Consider the following 20852-nt stretch of genomic DNA (forward strand, 5'->3'; position numbering starts at 1 on the left):
TCCAACAGCCTGCTTGTTTCTCCTCACTCCCCTTCAGAGTGGACTGATAGCAAATCCTCCTTCACCACTTCATAAAGAACAATGTTCTCCGAACAACTGCTTCCCCAGCAGCTCCCCTGCCCCATCCCAAGTGTGTATGCACTTGGCAGTGAGAAATCAGTGTGCATCTTAGTGCAGGCAGGTTCAGAGGGAGGTCCTGACCTGGCCAGTCTGGGTTGGTATTTAGTATTTTCTTTTTGATAGTAGGAAGCACAGGTCTCCAAGCACTCCTGCACTCACTGCTTTCAGAACGCTAGCTGCTGTGCCATACAGTGCTGTGCAGCACATATTGTCCCTAAGGCCTGCCAATCATTAGAGGCCTGGACTCAGCCTCCAATCTATCCTGAGCTTCCCCTTTGTCTGTAAATCAGCCATCAAAGGCACCCATCTAGAAGGGAAAAAAAAAAAACCCTATGCAACAGCAGCCTCAACTTCAGGCTCATGTCAGAAGAGCTTGTAAAGAAGATCTCACCTCTGCTCAGGTTACCCGTCACTGTGATAGCCTCATCATATGAAATCAGGACTAGGAAGCCTCCAGCTAAGAAAGCAGTCAAGGAGAAACAGATGGCTTCTTGGTGTACCTAAATCTCAGCTTGCTCTCAGGACATGAACGATTTGCCATCTCTGCCATTTCCTCTACACTTTGAACAGCTTCCACAACACCTCCTGATGCAGCAGCAAGCTCAACAGCCTGCCACTCCAGACACCATACAGGCTTGCACCATGAGTTACATTAAATTACTTCTCACTCAACCATCTCCAAACGCTTCCCAGTTCACAACCAAGTCAGGCACGTGGTCCTCCTAGTCAAAGCCAAGATCCTGATGGCATGCAATTCTTAAGACTTGGTGCTTGTGTGAAAGACAACCACCTGACACCACTCTGAATAAAGAGACTTCGTGAACTGTTATAGATGAGTTCTTTTGAAAGGAATTTTGGGGGTGGGTTTGTGTGATTGTTTTTAAGTTTGCTTTTCCCTTGCTGACCCATTTAGACTCAAGGCAGCAAAGCCAGGGCAGGTGTCCCTGCATTCCTAACAATCTGCCATTCTGTAACCTTGATTTAAACCAGTTGCACCGAGTGCCAGATGAACAGGGTTTTGTTCATGAAGTCTGCAATATGGCCCAAAATAAACAAGATGGGAGAACCACACAAGCATACTTTAGACCCCCAAATGGATGCTTGCTTTTTTACTGAGAACTCAGCATGTCCAGTAAGAGTAAAGGCAGAGCAGTCAGCAGCAGCAAAAAGAATTTGTGAACTTTGATGATACGTTTGGTATTAGCCAGCACAGCAATCAAATATGCAAAGCATCTTGCTGGCAGGCTTGCTTTTCAGACTAGAACACTTCACAGATCCCAGTGCCGTTCTCACTGCTGCAAGTCAGTCAAATCCTGCCATTCTAGCCTCTTTCCAGACTGGCATATGCACCCCAAAACCTCACAGAGCCAATGGTCTATGCTCTTCCTTAAACTGCCCCATGTTCAATGCCAGCTCCCTCTTCCCCTGACTGCAGAGGTGAATGGGATGACAGTCAAAGAAATATCAGAATTCATTACATAAGTTAGAAACATTGGGGTTTTTGCACAATTCTCATCATGCCTCAAACACAGAACTATTTATCACCCCAAAGTATGTTTCCAGCACGCAGAGGATCCAAAAATACAACACTAGCTATCTGAACTACAGGGAACAAGCAGCAAAGGAAAAGTTGCAAGTCCAAACCTCTATGTATTCAACAGTAAGTCAGAAGAGAGTTTAGGAGAACCACTAGCTCCATAAAGAGCAATTTCTGCATCTGCACCACACACTGTGTAATGCTTGCAGCACCTCAGCTGTTTGGCACACACCACTGAGCTCCTCTGAGCCCCACAGCACCAGCTCATTTCTGCACAGGTACTTCCAACAGAGAGCTGCAACAGTGACAAATGATTTGCTCTCTGGCCACAGCTCAAAGGATGTTTCCAAATCAAGCACATTAAAACAGTTATAAAAGGAAGGTTCATCTTTCCCAGAAGCATTTATTTATGGTGCCAGTTTTTACAAGGCAACAATACACATCTGACAAAGCAGCCTCCATCAGTGCTAAATATAATTCACAAAGAACTTCAGATCCTGCCACTACATCTGGGGAACTCTATTCAGCATTAAACATGTTGAAAACACTGGCTTAACACCCCTCAAACTGGAACAAAACATCGAGGGTAAACCAGCTGGAACATACTATCCCTTGCAGATGCACCTCCCCAGAAAGGAAGGGGCAAACTGGGAGGAGCTTTGCTGTATTAACAGTAGCCAAAAAAAGGCCTGAAAATGCAAACACACTCGGAGCTCCTTGCAAGTAAATGCCTCTTTATGTCTTTGGCTAAAGCTCCATTGTGCTCCAACACCTAGCCCTCGCATTTCTCCCATCAAATATTCTGGGCAGAGCTTGCTTATTTGCACGCTGTCTGCTGGAGTGCTCCTAAGAGCACAGAGAAGCCAAGAAAGAAATCATCAAAGAACACGAATAAGGGACTAGTGAGATTCTAAAAGCCAACTCGTTAATCACATTACCCAGGCTGATGCAAGCATGAGATGACTGCAGAGAAACTACCATCACTGCTGCAAGGGATAGAACTTCAGCACTAGCCAGAAGCAATATTTCAACCTCCAAAACCAGCCAAACTGGACTGAAAAGGCTTACAGAGAATGCAATGCCTGCTGTCAAGCCTAACACAAGCTACCCATCAAAGGCCTTGAAAACTACAGAATCCACCAGGAGTACAATAATGAACAGAAACCGGGATCTCTTATCTTCAAGGCTGACTCATGGAGGTTACTTTACTGTGAAGCATAGCAGATTTTGCATTGACAAGGACTGCATGAAACATCTACCCCCACTCTGAGCAGATGCCTGAACAGCAAGGAACTTGCACCACCAGGCTGTCCTCAGGGCCTGGGGAATGGCCAGAAGATGCATTTCCAGACTTTGCAACAGGGCTGCATAACACTGCTGGTCCCCTCTCAGTAAGAGCAGCTTACCTCAGGGAAACTCCCAATCTCCAGGTGATCTCAAAATGTCTCTCAGTAACACTTTAAAAATGCATCCTATCCCACAGTCTCTCTCTTCACATCTAAATATACTCTGTATGCTCTAGTTTAAAGAGCTGCTACTTGAAAAGATAGCACTTATTTGGAAATAACTCACCACAAGGTTTTCTATTTGTTTTCTTTTCTGTAAAAACCCTTGTGACTAAGATTTCACTGCATTTCTCAGGGAAAAGGGAGAAAACCTGGCAACTCGGACTTTGCTTACCCTCTTTTCTGAAAGCTTACATCATCTTTAAGTTTATTGGGATAAAAGGAACCACATTTTTTACTAAAGGAGCTCAGAAGAACCAGCAGTGCTTAACACTTGCACTGGAAGGCAGAACACAGTGATTTGCTCTGGAGGAAGATCTGCATTTCCTTAATACTCTAAACCTCTCCAACAGCTGTCAAAAGTTGAGCTGGAAAACAGAGATTCAATATTATTTGAATAATATATTTCTTTAACATCACTGCTGATGATATTTCATTCCTGAAAGCAATAAGGAAGCGGCAAAGCAAAACAAATTCCTGAATTTGTTAGTTCAATTTGCCAAGAATATTTATTATTATATCACAGTGACCTGTGTAAACTAGCAAAACACAAGATGCTAGTCTTCACCACTCAGAACTTGTTCCAGATCCCCCCATAAGATTTTTTTAATGCTGAATATAAGCAGTAAACCAAAAAGTGATTTATAGCAATCATAATCCATTCAGTCCCCAAAACCTTTAATCAGGCCTATGAGTTCCCACTGAACCCAGATTTATCAATATAAACTGCAGGCACTCTACAAAATAAACAGATGGAGGTAAATGAGGCATGAACAGGCAGAGACTGGATATGAGTTGGCTCTTCCTCAGCAGGGTATTAAGGTTCACTGCTGGGAGGGAATACCAAAAAGCCTATCCAGCATTTAGATAGTTACTCCGTTTGTAAATAGGACCACACTATTAGATCACTCATAAAGACCAAACTCTACAGCCAGACCAGTCTTGGCTCCCTGAAAACATTCTCTTCTAATACCCTTGCCTGCTACTATCAGCTAACACTAACAAGACAGTGATGCTAAGAGCAAGGAATAGGTATCAGCATCATTTCGTGGTTGGTGCTCCCATTTATGGATGAAACAAAGAGTATCCCGAAACCAGGTGCATGTACTCAGATTATCAAAGAGCCTCAACTGCTTCTGTAACAGAAATGATTACAGTGGGGATGAGATAGAGACAGGTACCACAATGTTTTTTCAACCCTCAGGATGGAATTTATCCTTAATTTTATGCCTCCTCACTCAGAGGACGATATTCAACCTCTGATTTTCAGCACATAACTACAACCAATACCAGCTCCATTAAACTTTGTACTGGGGCTAGTTATACATGAAATGTGTTTATGTACATTATATGTTTATATTGTAGCCTCAAATACACTAACACGCAAATGATAAGCACATTATCTAAAGCTGTTAAATGTTCCACATCTGGCAGATTCAGCTGAGATTTAAAACAATGATGCAAGAAATTCATTACATTATACCCCTTTCTCTCTGCCCATCTGTTACAGGGCAATACAAATCCACCATCGCTTATGCTGTTTTCCTTTGGAGCCTGAGCAACTTACACTGTAGCCATGATGAGAGGGGCCATCCCTACCTTTTCACATCTTACAAACACTACTGTCTACAATAATGCCTCCCATTTCAAGATTCTGCATGCAGTTTGCAAGAGGTCTCCCAGGCCATGGTTTAGTATGAGTCAGTACTAAGGCAGTCAAATCTGTGTGTCTGAAGAAAACTTATTTCCTTATAGCCAGAACAAGAAAAGTGGTCTTGAGGCTCCCACAAGCTTGGTGAGCCTATAGCGAGAACAAGAAAAGTGGTCTTGAGGCTCCCACAAGCTTGGTGAGCCTATAGCAAGAACAAGAAAAGAGGTCTTGAGGCTCCCACAAGCTTGGTGAGCCCAAGCTCTACAGAGAGCCAGTGTAGATTTGCTACCACTCTCCAGGTGTTTATTTTGAGCCTTCATTTCCTTTGCTTCACTGTGTCAGCTCATCAGCTTACAGCAAGCACCTTGAAACTGGCTGAAGGGAAACACTGAAGGCAAGCAGACTGCAGCCTGCAACTGTTTCACTAATTTATTTTCATGTCACATATGAGAATTGTGATCACATATAAATGTTCATGTAACTACAGATTACTAAGCCATTTCTCTGTTTTCACACCTGAATCAGCAAGAACACTCCAGAGAGACAGACGGCCTCCATGACTGATACTCAGCAGGGTCTTCTGTTTGCAGGTGTACCATCTCAAACACAGATTAGCTTCTACTCAGAGCAGGTCTTCTTGGAGAGCTGGTGGAGAGCGTGAATTCACTCACAGGAGAAAAGCCAAGTGTTACTCATGTAATAGCTTGGAAGATCTGGAGATAATTTTGGAACCAAGATAGCCCAAGAGACAGTCAGCAGAAGCAGCAGCAGTCTGCTGACAGAGGACAGAGAACAGAGAAATAAAAGCTAGAAAAGGAGCCTGAACTCACTGTTCAAGAGACAGGAACTGTGGGAGGCAACATGAACTGTTGAATTCTCCACCTAAGCTACACCAAATTCTGTCTTTAAACTGGTATAAGCCTTCTGTGATGCCCTGGAAGTTAATAAATCTATTTCATCTTACCTATAAACAGGTGTTGGCTCTTCATATGTCTGTGATTCAGTCAGCCCCATGCCAAATCCTGGCAGCAGTGGGCCATAGTTACTGCATCAGAACACTACATGTCTGCAGCTTCCAGCTGCTCGGCTTTATTATGCACCATAAAAGCAAGAGATCACAGAAGCATCGAGTCTGATGGATCCAAAGAGGAAAGAGAGTTACAGATTTTCTCCATTCAGTGGGAAGGTAGAGAAGAGATGCAGCATGCAAGACTGGATATTCCTGATGCTTCAAACTTAATATTTTATTGATTATTCAATCAATAAAACTTTAGTCTAATGGGTACTTTATTGTACTCTAGCTGTCTCATGGTTTCTGCAATACCATGCAGGGAGAGCAAAGGAAAACTCCTTTTCCGAGGGACACATATGTATTTCCTCACCATGAATCTATCCTGCTCCGCATCTTTCCTATCTGCACTCAAAAGCAGTGAGTGGTCAAAACATTCTCAGAGCCTGATAAAAATGGATGTCAAATGTTTTCAACAAAAACCTCTTTGTTAACACATTCTCATGGCTACTGAAACTGCAAACCTGTTCAGAGATATGCCTTAACAATGAAGTATCATTTAAAAATGCATTTGCAGCTGTGCATATTTCACTTCAGTCACACCATTGTGAATTATACCTCGCCATGTCCTTATAGAAAAGTGGTGGGCTGTCAGGGGGATGGGAAGGGGGAGAGAAAAGAAAGGAATTTTAATACTGAACAAAAGAGCTCCAAGAAACTGATACAGCTTTGCTGGAAGCTATTCCCAGCCCACTCAACATTTTTGATTGTATACATACATACCAGAATCCCAACAAGGGACATTCTTCCCAGCTAAAATATGAACCATCAGCAAATCTGACCACCACCAGGGAGAAATACAAAACCCTAGCGGAAATAAAGAAAAGCAGAGTGAAATCATCTTTCAGTTGTCCTAAACCAAGGGCTACATTTGAGAACTCACCATGGTGGCAGCCTTACACAAACACGCAAGTATCCAGCACACTGCTAGCCAAAGCTAAGCAAAGCAGGGCTCCTATGCTGTTACTTGCTTTACTATCACAGTCAGTTACACAGCACTCAAGAAGTACACAATATACAAAGCACCTTTTCCCCACCTCCCCAGAAGCCTTGTGAAAAACTGGGTGAATTTACCATATTCACCAGACAGTTTTGCAGGGAACCACTCTGCAGGGAAGCGTGCACTGACTCCAAGTCAGCTGAGAAGCAGAGCACTGCGCACTGCTTTCACAGCTCCAAACCGCAACAGTGGCCTGTGGCAATGCTGAGAGAAGTCAGTGGGGAAGTAAATACCACAAGAAAGCAAAGGCAGCGCATGGCTGGGATACTGGTGAGGTCGAGCTAAACCTACTCAAAACCCATCTCTGGCCCAGGGCCTGCACACAAGCACACCTGGGTGCAACAGGGATTTTCATGCAGAGATCCTCCTGAATGCAAGTGCTGTACGAAGGCAGACCACCAGGAACCAGGCTGTTCAGACCTTCAGGAAGCAGTACTGCACAGCAAACCTGAGGGTCCGAACCCAGACAAGGCAGATGCAGCTTCAAACACAGCACCATCAGCATCCGCGCACGACATTAAGAAAAGCCGAGCACCCTGCACTCAAGAGACCAGCACTAGAAAGCTGGCCTTGAACACAGGTGCAGCAGGAATATAAACAGCACTGCTCAGCACTGCCAGGCTGCATGTACATTTACGTCATGATCCTGGAACAAGGAAACAATTGAATGAACAGTAAAAGCTTATTATAAACGTTTTTGTAAGGACTCCCAGAAGGACCTGCCATTCACATGTCAGAAAAACAGGAACATGCTGACTTGAAGGCTGAACTGAGGAAATCCACCTCTGAAATCCCTTCTTCCTGGAAAAAGCTCTACCTACTTGCTTGAACTGAGCACTGGCCAGCCTGCTGATCCTCAAGCACATCACCATGGACCAAGGGTAAAGAACCACTGGAGTTTTGTCTCCATGAGCAGCTTTACACATGAGCCACTGAAGGCTACATGTTGTAAGGAAAAACCAAATCTTCTAACCTCCTTCGGTATCTGCAAGCAGCTGTCTCAGATCCTCACTGGGACTGAACATGAGCAGGCAAAGCTTATCCAAGTACCTGGAGAAGTCACTCAAAGGCTATTTGCAAAGCAAGAACAAAGCCTACATTAATGGTCTTCAACTCTATTAAGCAAAATAAAGCTGAACCCTGTCAGAAACAAAATACAGATTCCACCAGCCTGAAAGAAAAATCAGAGCACCTTAAATTCTGACACACTCGAGTGCAGCATAGGGAAAAACTAGAAGAGCAAATAAAAGGGAGTTCAGCCCCTAGCAAGTCACTAGCAACATGAAATATATATGATCCAGTTCTTGCAGTTCTCAGCTTTCCTTGCAAATCCTTCATTTTAAGGCAGCAGGTGCAACTTGATCAGGAAAGCAGCATATCATCTTTCCACTAGTTCAAAAGCATGCAGGTATATTTTCATGAAAGAGGACATTTTGGAAGGTTCCTTTTGACACTGAAAACTGCGCATCTGAGAGGGAGAGACCATGGAGGAAGGCTGTAGGACAACCCCAAGAAACTCAGAGCAGACCCTGCAGCAGCAGGCAGGTGAAAGGGTGGAAAGGGCCATGGGAGGAGACCAGGATTAGAAGCACTAGATTTATAAGTGATGCTTTAACAATAGCTTTCTTTTAAGAAGGAAGCTCTTCCTGCTGTAGTTAATCTGTTTAGTCTGAACATAAATTTAAACACTGGGGAAATGCTGCACAAAGGACAAGCAATTTGTCGGTCAGCTAAAACCAACGGCTCTAAAACTCCTGCAATACCTATCCAGTAACATGGACCATGGCAGAGAGGGAATAGTCACTCCCCAAAGCAGTGGTCAGGGGTAGCTCAGTGGAGCTGCTCCAGCCTTTACATAGGCTAGCAGATGACCTAGGAAGCTCTCTTTCAGCCACATTTTCTATTTTCATAGTCTCTCCCCTCTCCAAGAGGTCATGCAGATGAAAACACCAATTTAACTAATGCCAGATGGGAGACAAGTTAAGCCATATGAATCTTTGCTTATTATATAATTATCTTAATTTCTTGTAGAAACATGGAAATGCTTGCAGTTACTGCCTGGATATTTTGTACATAAACATTTCTAGGCTGTTTATATTTTAAAGAAATTAAGCCCACATGGTTTTGACCAATTACTCCATTACCACGTGGCACATTTATGAAAAAAGAAACCCAAGGCTAACTTTGAAGCTATGCCAAGAGGCTGCAGACACCAGTGTCCCTCAGGAGCCCAAAATAATACTTATGAAATGTGCACATCAACTCACAGTTGTAGATTTACTGGATAGAAACTTACGATTATTTGCACTCAGTGTTACATGCACCAAATTGTTTTCTGGCAAACTCAAGGCCATTTAATTTACCTTTAATAAGCCATAATGCATCAGCAAAGACAACAGCACTTGAGTGTTCAAGCTCCTTTCACTACTGAATCACATCAGTATGGCAATGGACAGTTTCAGCACCAAACACACCAAGCCACGTGCCAGAACCTTCACAAGTCATCTACAGATTTTACAACCTGATCTAAACTTCATGTGTACAGGTAACAGCAGCAGTGAGGAACTGTTACAGATGTAGCTCTGCAAGTTATGCTCTTGTTATAACATCACTGGCAATTACAGATCCAGTGCATGGACAAACTTCTGAATGAAGCCAGTTATATTTGTAGGTGTCCCATTAGAAACCAGAAGCATATGTCTGAATTTGCATAAGAATCGGTGTGAAAGATTCAGTTACATCCCCAACAATCTCCAGCAGCTTTGGTTACACTGTCAATTATTCAAGTTAGGAAGTGCCTGACAATTTTCTTGCAAAAAGCCTATCTCCCAAAACCTTCTTCCCACAAGAGACCTCCCCTTAGAGCCCAAAAGAAGGAAAGACCACCTCCACTCCAAACATTTCTTCCCCTCGACCCACTCTCGAGCTCTCACAACAGCAGCCCCAAGCTGCAGAACACACACAAGGCTTCAGACCACCCAGGGTTTCTAGCATGCAGCTGAACACATGCCTCTAAACAAGGGGCTGGACTTCTCCTCCCACAGTTATTAAGTCATTTCCCCAGCCCAAAAAGAGAAGCTCTGCTAAATTAGAAATGTGGTGCATACACTGGGAGCATGCAGGTCCACTTATTGCTTCCACTTGATGACCTTCCGGCAGCAGCACTGGATTAAATAGGTTACCTGCTCTGTCCTCATCCCCATGCTCTGCCTGCACAACCATTGGGACCATCATGCAGCAAAGAAAAGCAGAGGACTGATCCAGCTGAAACAACTCACCTCCTCACCTCTACTCTGGCTCACTTTACTATGTGTACCCCAAAATGCTTGCACTGGGACAAGGCCGAAGGTGCTGGCAAGCAGAAGCCTAAGCAGGTAGGTTACAAAGAGCCACCAGACACATCAGCCTCTGAAGAGCTGGTAAATGCTAGCTATAGCCTTACCTGAAGTGTAAGGGCAGTGTATACACCTCTATGCACATCTGAGAAAGAGTCCTTCAGTGAGCAAGCTATTAGAGCTTGGCTGTAACAGGCAGAGGACTGGTAAATGCTTGTGTCTTACACCCAAAACTACACAGATGGCACAGTAAAAAACAGACCACCTTGATGTTGGCTCCCCACAGCCAGGAAAAGGATACTGCAATCGCTCTGCTGAGAATGGCAATGTCCCTGTCCCCATTACAAACCCATGAGTTCCCAAAGCTGAAGCAGCAGTGAAATCAGGACACATGTGACAAGGTGAAATAAAGACTGCATACGTATCTGACGAGCTGGAAAGCTTACAGGATTGTCTTGAGATTAGACCCCATGTTAATGACACCCATTTTCAGAACAGCCCCTCCAGAGGCAGTCAAATCCAGCTCTGGCACAACCTCCAGCTGAGCAGGCTCTCCCTGAAGAAACTCAAGACTGACTGACCTCAAACGATCCTGCTATATTTGTAAAAATGCGTGTGAGGAAATGTCCTCCAACAGCCCTGCAACTTTCTGGTCTCAGGAAAGACAGCCCATGCCTTGTCAAGGCTCCAGCCCGAACAGGGTTAAGAGTTGCGCTGCCAGACAAACTCCTTAAAAGACAAGAGAAGGTAATCAGCCTCTCCAAAGTACAAAAATGGAGCTCCTTTGTTAAAAACAAACACCTAGACCCACAGTCCCAGAGCCAAATGCATCCAAAGAGACACCATGCCTCCAGCAGGTCCAACAGAACCTCAGAAGCTGTTCAGTGACGTTTCAAGCTGGTACAAAGCTCCCCAGAGTCTCACTTCTTTGGTTTCAAGATGCACTGAAAAACTGCAGGGAGGGCAGCAAACTCTGTAGCAGAGAGAAGGCTGTGTTCCTCTGAAACTGGCCTTCAGCAGCTGGCAGGACACCTACAAAATCCAGTGGTGAACCAGTTAGAAAAAGTCATGTACTGTATGTAAAGGAAGCCTGACTGGGAATGGCCTCACATCCTAATTGTGAAACTGCACCCGTACATAAATTAATAGAAGACCACACTGCTGTGTGAAAGAGCAGCCTTGTTCACCTCCCTGTGTGTTCCCACTGCTGATCTAAACCACCTGCTATACATTTCCCTGCATTAGGATGAAGCAGGTGGGCTGAGCACTGCAAACTGGAATTCTCATTCCAGAAGCAGTAGTATGTATGTGCAGGTTTCTCTCACGGTACATCCTAGTATGCAGCTGCAAGAAAACAAATTGTACTGGTATAAAAACCCTACAAGAGCTGTTTCATGACAAGCCACTGCCAAGCTATGATCTCACAACCTCAACGAGAGCACCCAACAGACCAACGTGTCCAAAGGTGCCGGCACCAGCAGCTCCACGCAAACAATGTGCCACAGCCATCACAGCTGTTCCCCGTGATCGATGCTGCCGCATGCTCCCACAGAGGATGAGCCTGGCTGGCCACAGGAGCGTGTCACCAGCTTGCCACAACAGCATGATCACAGCATGGGGTGGTGCAGCTGGGCCTTCGGCAGAGAATTCCCCCACGCAACCCACCACCAGGATCACTCACAGAGGGCTCAGCAGATGTGACACTCGTGGACATGTGCCTGGTTCTTAGAAACTGAGGTACATCTGCATTAACCACGTTCCCCAGGCAGAGACTGTCCTCTCAGCAGAAAGGGGATACAGACTTATATAGCCTATATATAGATAAGGCTTCCTAAGAATCTCCCAATGGGGGTTATTCTCTGCTCTGTATCTAGATCCAGCCTAGTGCCTGTTGGGAAACACATATCAGAGAAGCGTACGTGCAAACTGCAGCTCAGTTTGGTCATTAATGAGAACCCTGCACTAGAAACCCTTGAACACAGGGCAGAACCACATTATGAGGGCCACAGTTTTCCCATGACTTCATCTGCAGCCCTCTACCTGCAAGGGTAAAGATCCCTTTAGAAATCTCCCTCCTGCACATGACATTTACTTACCAACAGCAAGGAGCACCTCCAAAGCCCCCACACTGCAGTGGCTTTGTAGAAAAATAAACAGAACAGGGAAGGATTTTTGAACAGTCAACTTTAACAGAGCAAAGGGATCTGATGGAAGGAGACAGTGGCTTTCTGCATAAGATTTTTAAGAGCATACTACTTTGCTGAGAAGTGAAAACATGTTTTACTGCACCCTGCACATAGACAACTTGGCTTTCCAGCCTTACACCTTCAAACCTTCAGCTCTCCCCAGCCCCAGTAACACACACTTAAAAGAAAAATCCATCCTGAATCACCAGGTCTGTTCTTTTTTTTCCTTTGTGGAACAAAAGAAACTACCTCCCCAAGGCCCAGGAGGTTGCACACATCTTAGAGCACTGAGGAAAAGGTGGCTAAATGACCATTTCCCAACAACAGCAAAGCAGGAAACACAGCTAGTTGATCAAAACCTGCCAGTGTCCAGGTGCTGATCCCTGCCCAAAATGCACACACCATTCTTGGAGGCATTTCCCAACACATTCAAACATCTGTACGACAGTTATCCTTCCAAATCAGCACAGAGGCTATGCACACTGCACACAACATCAAAATTGATATTTTATGATAATCTGCCTGCTTAGAGGAGAACAAATGCCATTTTCCTTTACAACTCCTCTGAAATAAGATCTGAGCCACCATGCAGATTTCAAACTTTTTTGAAATATAAACACACACTCCTATTTTCAGTGTAAAACCTCCCAAGAACAGCCACTCAGCAGTTCAGGAAGACAGAACTTCCATAAAGCACGCAGCTGCCAGGACCTGCACCCAAAGCATGGTCATTGTAAAGGTGCAACAGCCACTCTGTACCACCCCAAGCCAGGCAAGCAGCAGCACACTTCATAGCCTGCAGACTCCTGCTCTGGTTTGTAAGCATGAGAGCCTCCACTTAAGCAAACTGCACAGCCTACAAGCTGCTCTGATGTTTATTTTTGCTGCACACTTTAAAAATTAGATTCCTTTTTCACTGGAGCAGGGGAGGTCCAGTACTGGCATTTGAGCTCTTGATCAAAATACTTACTGCCCTGCAAGAAACTGCACTGGAAGTCAGACTGGCCTGCAGGCTCCCAGCTGCTAGATGGAAAGGAACAAGCAGGCAACCTCAGAAGTAAAGCACAGCTGATGACAAGTGAGACAGCCACACAAAGCACTTCAGGAAAGGCTAAGGTGGTTCTACAGGAGGAAATGGGTTCCAGACTCCAGCATGCAGTAAGAGCCCATTGCACCCACTTTTCCAAACACAGGAGCTCATCTCCTCTTCTTCCTGAGACTCACGCTCACCAGGTTGATCTGCAGACTCTACTACAGTTGCACTGACCCAAGGACAGGGTCTGTATGTGCAGTAGTTATCAACCACCCTCAGCCTTGAGAAATCCCTCCTCCAGGGCTACTGGCTACAGCATGCCCATCATAGCTCTCTAGGCCATTCACTGTTTTAAACAAATGAGCGATTAGCAAAGATCCTCTCTCCTTGTGAAGCTGGCTGCATGCCCTGCAAGCCTCCACTGTACAGTACCATAATCCAATTAAAGCTCACTATGAGAGGAGCTTCATGCTATCACATTCAATTAGACAGCCAAGCTTCTTATCATCTGCACGTTAGGATCCATTCAGACTAAAACTCCCCCAGCCCTGTTTGGGAAGTAGCATTCTTCAACCAAGCAAGGACACACAGGAGGAGTATACAGGTTCATATTCATATTGCTGGCTTATATGGAGGTAGAAACACAAGAAAAATAAGATACCGTGACCAGTTCCTGCCCACTCGCAGCTACATGCTCTCAGAGGCTCCCTGCTCCCCCTTCGTCCTACTGCTCCCAAACTTCCTAGGGAAATGGAGTCCTTCTGAAGGAGCACTATGGGTCCAGATGATTTTCACTCTTTAGTAAGTCAATGGAAAGGCAAAAGCTACTGGAGGACCTGGCAATACTGAGTTGTCTGGCAGCCAGCCACCAGTTCCATAGGAAATACGCTCCCTAGAAGGTCACCATAACAGTGGCAAAATTTGTCCCAAAAGAACTGGAAAAAGCTACCAAGATGTGACGCAAATGAAGGCAGCGAGCGGGGCCAGCTTCCTGCGTGAGGCCAAAGCACGAGCTGCTCCTACAAAAAGAAAGATTAAGGGTTGCAAGAAACATAATGGCCTCTTGTAACAGCTGAGTTGTTGCTTTGCTTTTCTTGGCAGAGAAGAGGGATGTTTTGTTGCTGGTTGATTAATCTATTATGCAAATCATTTCATAGCTAATTTGATATAGCCAGACACTTGCCACAGATATCATCTGCCTGCTAAGAGATGATGAAAGATGGAGTATCAACAGCTCCATGTGACAGAGCTTTTATTTCCTGGATAAGCAGCTGCAGGGTCTCCTTCTGCCACACAGGGCTGCAAGCGCATGGGCCAGACCTGCCAGGGAACACAAGCGGAAGGTTCCTTGGGCACCTTTCACTTGATGGAAGGCAAGGAAAGAGGCCCTTCAAAAGAGCAGCCCTTTCCTTCCACTCCCTTCTGCACTGGGCATGTGCAGAGTGTCCAGATGAAAACCATGTACAATCCCAACCAGAGATCTTTCACTAAGCAGCTTTGAGATTGTAAGACTTTTTCAAAACTGCTCTCCACATACACAAGCTTCACCTTACGTCAGCTAAAAGATGATTCAAAATAGGTCTAACTAGAAGTTTGACTTCAACAAACCACTCTGCCTCTAAATAGAACATTATTTCCACTGAATACAAGAGTCCAAGTTACACACAGCAGTATCATACACCATGACCAAGTTAGTAATCACTGTGATAGGGTTTGCATGTGGAGCACTAAGGGTTCAAGTGAACTTGCCTGAAGTAATATTATTTTGGTCTTAATCTCTTCTACAAAGACAAAGGAGGAGAAATAGGCTAAGAATCAAAGGGTTGGTTTTAGCCACTGCACTTTACCCCAAGCATTTCATCTCCATTGCTCAGTTGCAGATGCTTTTCCTCATGCATGTCAAATGTTCAATATTGGCTTAGCAATTGTTTCAAAGCCTATCCTGCGTGCTCATTTGTATTCAACTGCCTTCAGTGGTAAAATTTAGCCACTCCATCCTATTCAAAGTCAAAACAAAGCCTCCAAATAAGCACTTCTGAAACGTACCTAGTCATCTGCGTAATTAGACATTTGCCTAGTTCCAAATGTACTGAAAAGCGAGTCAGCTCCCAACGAACATGCCAGCAGTTATCCTGAGTTATTCTCTCCTAAAAGTTAGTGTACTGCAAGATCAGGAGGTCAAGATACATTTAAATTAGCACCTCTCCCTCCCTGAATTAATCAGCATTTCTAATTATGTAGCATCACCTGATCATAATTACTACTCTAGCAAGCTGTCCACCTTCCTTTGCCAATATAGCATGTAGTTACCATCGCCCAAGCCAGGTCAGAACATGCTCTCACTGGCCAAGAAAAGTGCCCATTCCCAATGTAGGCACACATCCTTCATACCAAAAGGCAAAGCCTCTCCCCCCTGAGCACATTTGCAGCAAACCCTCACAGAAAAGAGCCAGCAATGAACTTCACGCAGGTCACAACCCCCTCAGCACTCAGCTGGGAGACAGAACCAATATCATGTACAGGTGCAAACATGTAGAATGCTGGAGCGCAGTCCTCACTGATGGTCCAGTGGTATATTGTGGTCACATCTCTGTGCCATTACCATTACATGCTCACAGACTCCTCTGCAAACCACTGCAACTCATTAACCTACAGGAAACTGATAGATCAGTAGAAGACGGGAGCTGGCATAGGGAGAGCAGCACATAGCCCAGGGCATGAGCAAACTGGCAGGATCCACTCAGCTGCTGTGAATCCATAGCCTCACTCCAATCAGTTTCCATCACCCTGGGGTATGTCCACACCCGGGCTGGTGTGAAAGTCCATGTACTGCAAGGGCATCCCAGCACACCCAAAGCAGTAACATCCCTGCACCAGCAACCTCCTGTTTAAGTCCAGGGGATGCATATGGATTCCCTTCATGTTTCCTCACCCAGCAGGCAAGCTACAGAGACAAGCAGACATCTGAAATGCTCAGGCAGTGCCCGGTCAACAACCTTGTATCTCCAGCACCATCTTTTCCTAGGTCTGTTCCACAGCCTTCCTTCACATCTCAAAGGGTCACCAGGTCACACTTGCTCTATGTGCAGTTCAGGCTCAACATATTCAGCTTCACTTTACAGTTCAAAGCTTCGCAGGAACTTTCTCAAGTATGTGACAATTAAGGCAGTAGCCTAAACCAAAACCTATTCTTGATGGAAGCACCAACTGTCACCTTCTCTTGCTCCAGCAGAGCCCCTTCCAACAGAACTTTTCCTCCAAGACTAGTCTTCCTCTGAACAGCATGGTGCTGTCTCCTCATGAGGCTCCTTCAAGATGGGATGGTGCTGCACCATGTCATTCACACCACACATTCATCAAGAGATTAGAAAGGTAAAAAAAACCAAAACAAAACCCACAGAACACTTCAGTGTGAGGAACTGAGGGGAGGTGTTGATTCTCCCCAGTCATGCAGCAAGAAGATCACTCAGTTTTAGAGGTGGTAGGGAGAACTTTACTTAATGTAACCTTCCTCAAAGGAAAAGATTTGAATGCACAGAAGAAACAGCAGGAAAAGGTAGGCATCTCTCCCCTCTGGTACGCAGTGATTACACCCAAATAGTGAGACAGTTTGAGTCACATTTCTGGAATGACTAAAACAAAGTACTTGCATTTCAGCAGCATTATGGTCAAAACACCCAGGAGCTGCATGTGCTGAAGAAAGAAATCAGAAAATCATTTCTGCAAATGGCAGAAGAGAAAGGGAAACCAGCACAACTGCAAAACACCACCTAACCTTGCGCTGCACTCAAAATATGTGATTGCACTGTAACTCTTCACTATTATTCTCCCTCAAGTTTAGGCACAGCCTTTTCACACAAGGGAACTCCACGGACGCGCCAAGGCAACCTTCCAGATTTTACTGACACCCCACCCAAGCTGAATGGGCTTTCAGTAAATCACCCACCAAAGAAGAGTGTGCTGAAGAGCCGTGCTTTAGAGCTCTCCCTCTCACAGTCCAGTTCTTGGCCATCACCTGGGAAGTGCACATGTCATTCACATGAGGACCTCCACCTCAACACTCACCTAATATAGGGCAATACACACACAGCCCACTTCAGGCACTGTGTCCACCCTGCCTCTCCTGCTCCAGCTTCCTGTAGGAGAAACTGTTTAGAAATGGGGAAAGATTATTGTACCAAAAAGAAAAGAGAAGGAAGAAATACTCTCTCCCCAAGCATATGCCTCTCTTCCAGGAATCCTCTGACTTTCTGACAAGCTTAGGCCTCTTCTCAACTAGGAGATGCCATGTCAACAGAAGCCCTCAGGGAAACTTGCAACTGGTTGAAATCTCTGAAGAGACCAAGGCAATTCCACAGTACTTGACCACGCACCAAGGCCCCCTCTCTTCTACATCGTCCCCCTGTGTCCCAACAGATGGCTGCCTCAACAAGCTCATTTTGAATATTGTTTTCCCCGCAGAACAGTTTTATCCCAGTCTCTCTCACTTTAATACAAATAATCTTAAATGCTGTTGTGGTACAAGAAAAATCATTACAATACAAACTTAAAATACAGAGGCAGTAGTATATCTTAAAGATGCTAAAACTCCTCCCTTCTCTGACAGAGAGGTGTGTTGCAAAGCCTCTAATGAAATGCAAAGCATGGACCCAATGTAGCATCACAGGATGATAGAAACAACAGAATTGAGCCTTCAAGCTCTGCACCCCCACTGCAGCTACAGAATTCAGTTTGCCCAGCACATGCAGCATGCAGCACACACCTTACCGTGGAAACAGATTAACACTGCTGCAGAAACTGCAACCTCAGCCGCTCCCCGCTTCACTTTAGATTAACAAAAATCACTTGGCACCCACAGCCACAACTACAGACCTGCCATACACTGCACAGCATATGCAGCCCTTGCACACTTGCCCAGCCCACGTGGGTCAGTGCATATCCAGCAGGGCTATGGAAAGACCTGCTCATTTGGGCAGCAGCAGATAAGGCAGCTGATGTTCACTCTTCCTCCAGCCTATGCTCTAGGAGAAAAGAGAACCCAGGAAGAACAAGCAAAGATGATGGCAAGAACAGGGCTGAAACCAGAGGGACCCACACTACACACAAATTACTTCAGACAAAAGGTATGTTCCTAAAAGGTCCCAGTTGCCCCAGTTGATGCTTAAGGCCCCAGGACACAGAGTCTGAGTACTTTCACCCGCCCCTGCTTCACAGCTTGCTTCAGTGACTTCAAAATTTTCCCCTCAAGCCCCAGTTCTGCCCAGATACCCACATGTCCTTGCATCACTAAGATTCTTCTAGGCACCTTGACCAGCTGTCCGAAATCTCCTGCAATTCCAGGCCCAGGACCCACCCTAAATGCCAAGTCCTGAGCAGGTGCACCCATCCTCTATCACAATAAGCCAGGGACAGTGTTCTCACACCATATTTTCTGGTCATCTACATATATGCAAACTAGGAAGCTATGTTGGGAGCTTGTTTTCAGATCTGCAAGTATCAGCACAGATGATAATGCAGAACTAGAAGTCCTTGGCAGGGACTGACATTTGTTTCTTTGGGGTTTTATTTCAGTTTAGCAGCCATTGTAATGAGGTTGGATGAAACAGGAACCCTAACAACTCCCTATAGTCAAGGGGTACAGTGGAGACAGTTTTCAAAACAGCACTACAACAGGGCCTCCATGTCCTCCACACACCATCAGGGTCAATGCAAATCACACTGGAATCTAGCACAAAAATCAAAAAGCACCATCTGCTCCTCCAGCACCTCCTGTACAGGCAGCTCCTTCCATGGCAAAAGGACTTCTTAGAGGGGCACATTCCCCTTGGTGCTATTCTCCTTCCAAGACCTCTGACTGCAGATAAGGCTAAACAAGACACAAGCTGAGAAAGTTGCTGCCCGACAGATACTCCAAGGTACTGTCAGCACAGATAAGCTGTTATACACCAAAATCATCTGCAACTGCCAGACTTGGGTTTTCTTCTACCACACACTATCTGTCTGCCCACGATGTCAAACCACTATGACTGTGGGTAATGTTTAAGCTAAGACAGCTATCAGTCCCACGAGCAAGCTGTTAGTACTGCAAGACTGGGACGTGGCCATCAAGTCCAACCTACTACTTAGATGGAGCAGAAGCCAGAGGGATTTGGGGGGGTTCGTAAAGCTTGCAAAACATTACATTCTTGTGAGGTCAGCCTGATGACTGCTCCCTTTCTGCTTACTTGCTGTGCACCCATTAAAAGTGAAAGTAGCGCTTGGAAGATTGAGCTTTAGCACCTTTAAATCCTCAAAAGCCAGACTCTGAGAGTGCTAATTTTGTAGAAGCCAAAAGGATCCTTCCCATTTGGGCTAAAAAAAAAAATAGCACACACAAGGATCACATCCACGTGTTTATACACAGACACCAGAGGCGGGGAAAGATTCGAGACTGGGAGCGGGTGAAAAACCAGCAGAAGATAAATCTGATGTCTGCTCAGAGGCAGCTGATGTGGGTCATATACCAGGCAAAGGCCCCATTAACAGGACACCCCACATGGGATGGTGAGGCACGGGGCGCACTGACATGAGAAGGCACCTGACACCCCAAACCCTGCCAACCAACACATAGCCAATGCCAGGCTTTCTGGAGGGGCACTCAAACGCTGTGAGAATGACCCCTCACAGACCTGACAGAGGGCAGCAGCCCACCCCAGGCCCCTCATTTTAGAGTGGGTGCTCCCTGCACTCCCCACCCACCCCAAAACCCACCGAAGGCGTGCGAGGAGCCCCACCCACCGCTGTGGTCTAGATGAGGTGCGGGGAGACGCCCCAAAGCGGAGGAAAAGGACCCTAACATTGAAAGAAGAGCCGCAAAGCTGAGCGGAAAGAGGGGATTGCGGGAGCAGCCCCAGGGGCCTCACGGCTGGACGCACAGGCCTCCGACCTGCGACCCTCGGCGTGTCAGAGAGGCCCGAGCCCATCCCCAGGGGCTGCCGGCTGAAAGTGAAGGGTCCGTCCGCCGTTACCTGGGGACGCAGCTAGGGCTGGAACCGTCGATCTCCCAGGTAGCGAAGAGGTTCATAGGCACGGGCCGCCCCAGAGCCCCGGGGCCACCCGGGAAGCTGAGGCGGCTACGCTCCGCCGCCGCCGCCATAGCTGCCGGCCTGGCCCGCGCCCACCGGGCCGCCGCCGCCGCCGCCTGCACGGCCACCCCGCCCCAGCGGGGGGCGCGTCACGTGTGAGAGGGCGGGGCTCGGCGGGGCGGGGCTAAATCACAGCGGGGGGAAGCTCAATGGGGCGGAGCCACCTGTGCGGGGAGGGGCGTGGTTTATATATGGGAGGGGGGGCTACGTAGGGGCGTGTCGGGGGCGTGTCCAGGACGGGGTATGTAGCCTTGCCCCTTCCACCGCGCTTCCCTTCCCGCTGTGGCCCCCT

At 46.2% G+C, this 20852-nt stretch overlaps 1 protein-coding gene across 16 annotated transcripts in view; it reads right to left on the bottom strand.

Annotated features, from left to right (window-relative positions):
* PACS2 (phosphofurin acidic cluster sorting protein 2) overlaps positions 1-20611 on the bottom strand; it is a 76017-nt gene extending 55406 nt beyond the window's left edge. For 12 of the 16 annotated variants that reach the window (XM_061345411.1, XM_061345400.1, XM_061345399.1 and 9 more), the window contains exon 1: positions 20444-20611. In XM_061345411.1, coding sequence (XP_061201395.1) covers positions 20444-20571 — 128 coding nt within the window. In that variant the 5' untranslated portion in view covers positions 20572-20611. Of the gene's footprint in view, positions 1-16650; positions 16737-17501; positions 17595-20443 lie in introns of those variants that run through there. The other 4 variants (XM_061345408.1, XM_061345407.1, XM_061345409.1 and 1 more) reach the window with 4 other exon arrangements.
* Positions 20612-20852: the final 241 nt, after the last annotated feature.

This window comes from Neopsephotus bourkii, unplaced genomic scaffold (genome assembly GCF_033783945.1).
Source record: "Neopsephotus bourkii isolate Nb327-2 ecotype Australia unplaced genomic scaffold, CSIRO-AGI_Nbou_v1 NB_234, whole genome shotgun sequence".
NCBI classification, from domain to species: domain Eukaryota; kingdom Metazoa; phylum Chordata; class Aves; order Psittaciformes; family Psittacidae; genus Neopsephotus; species Neopsephotus bourkii.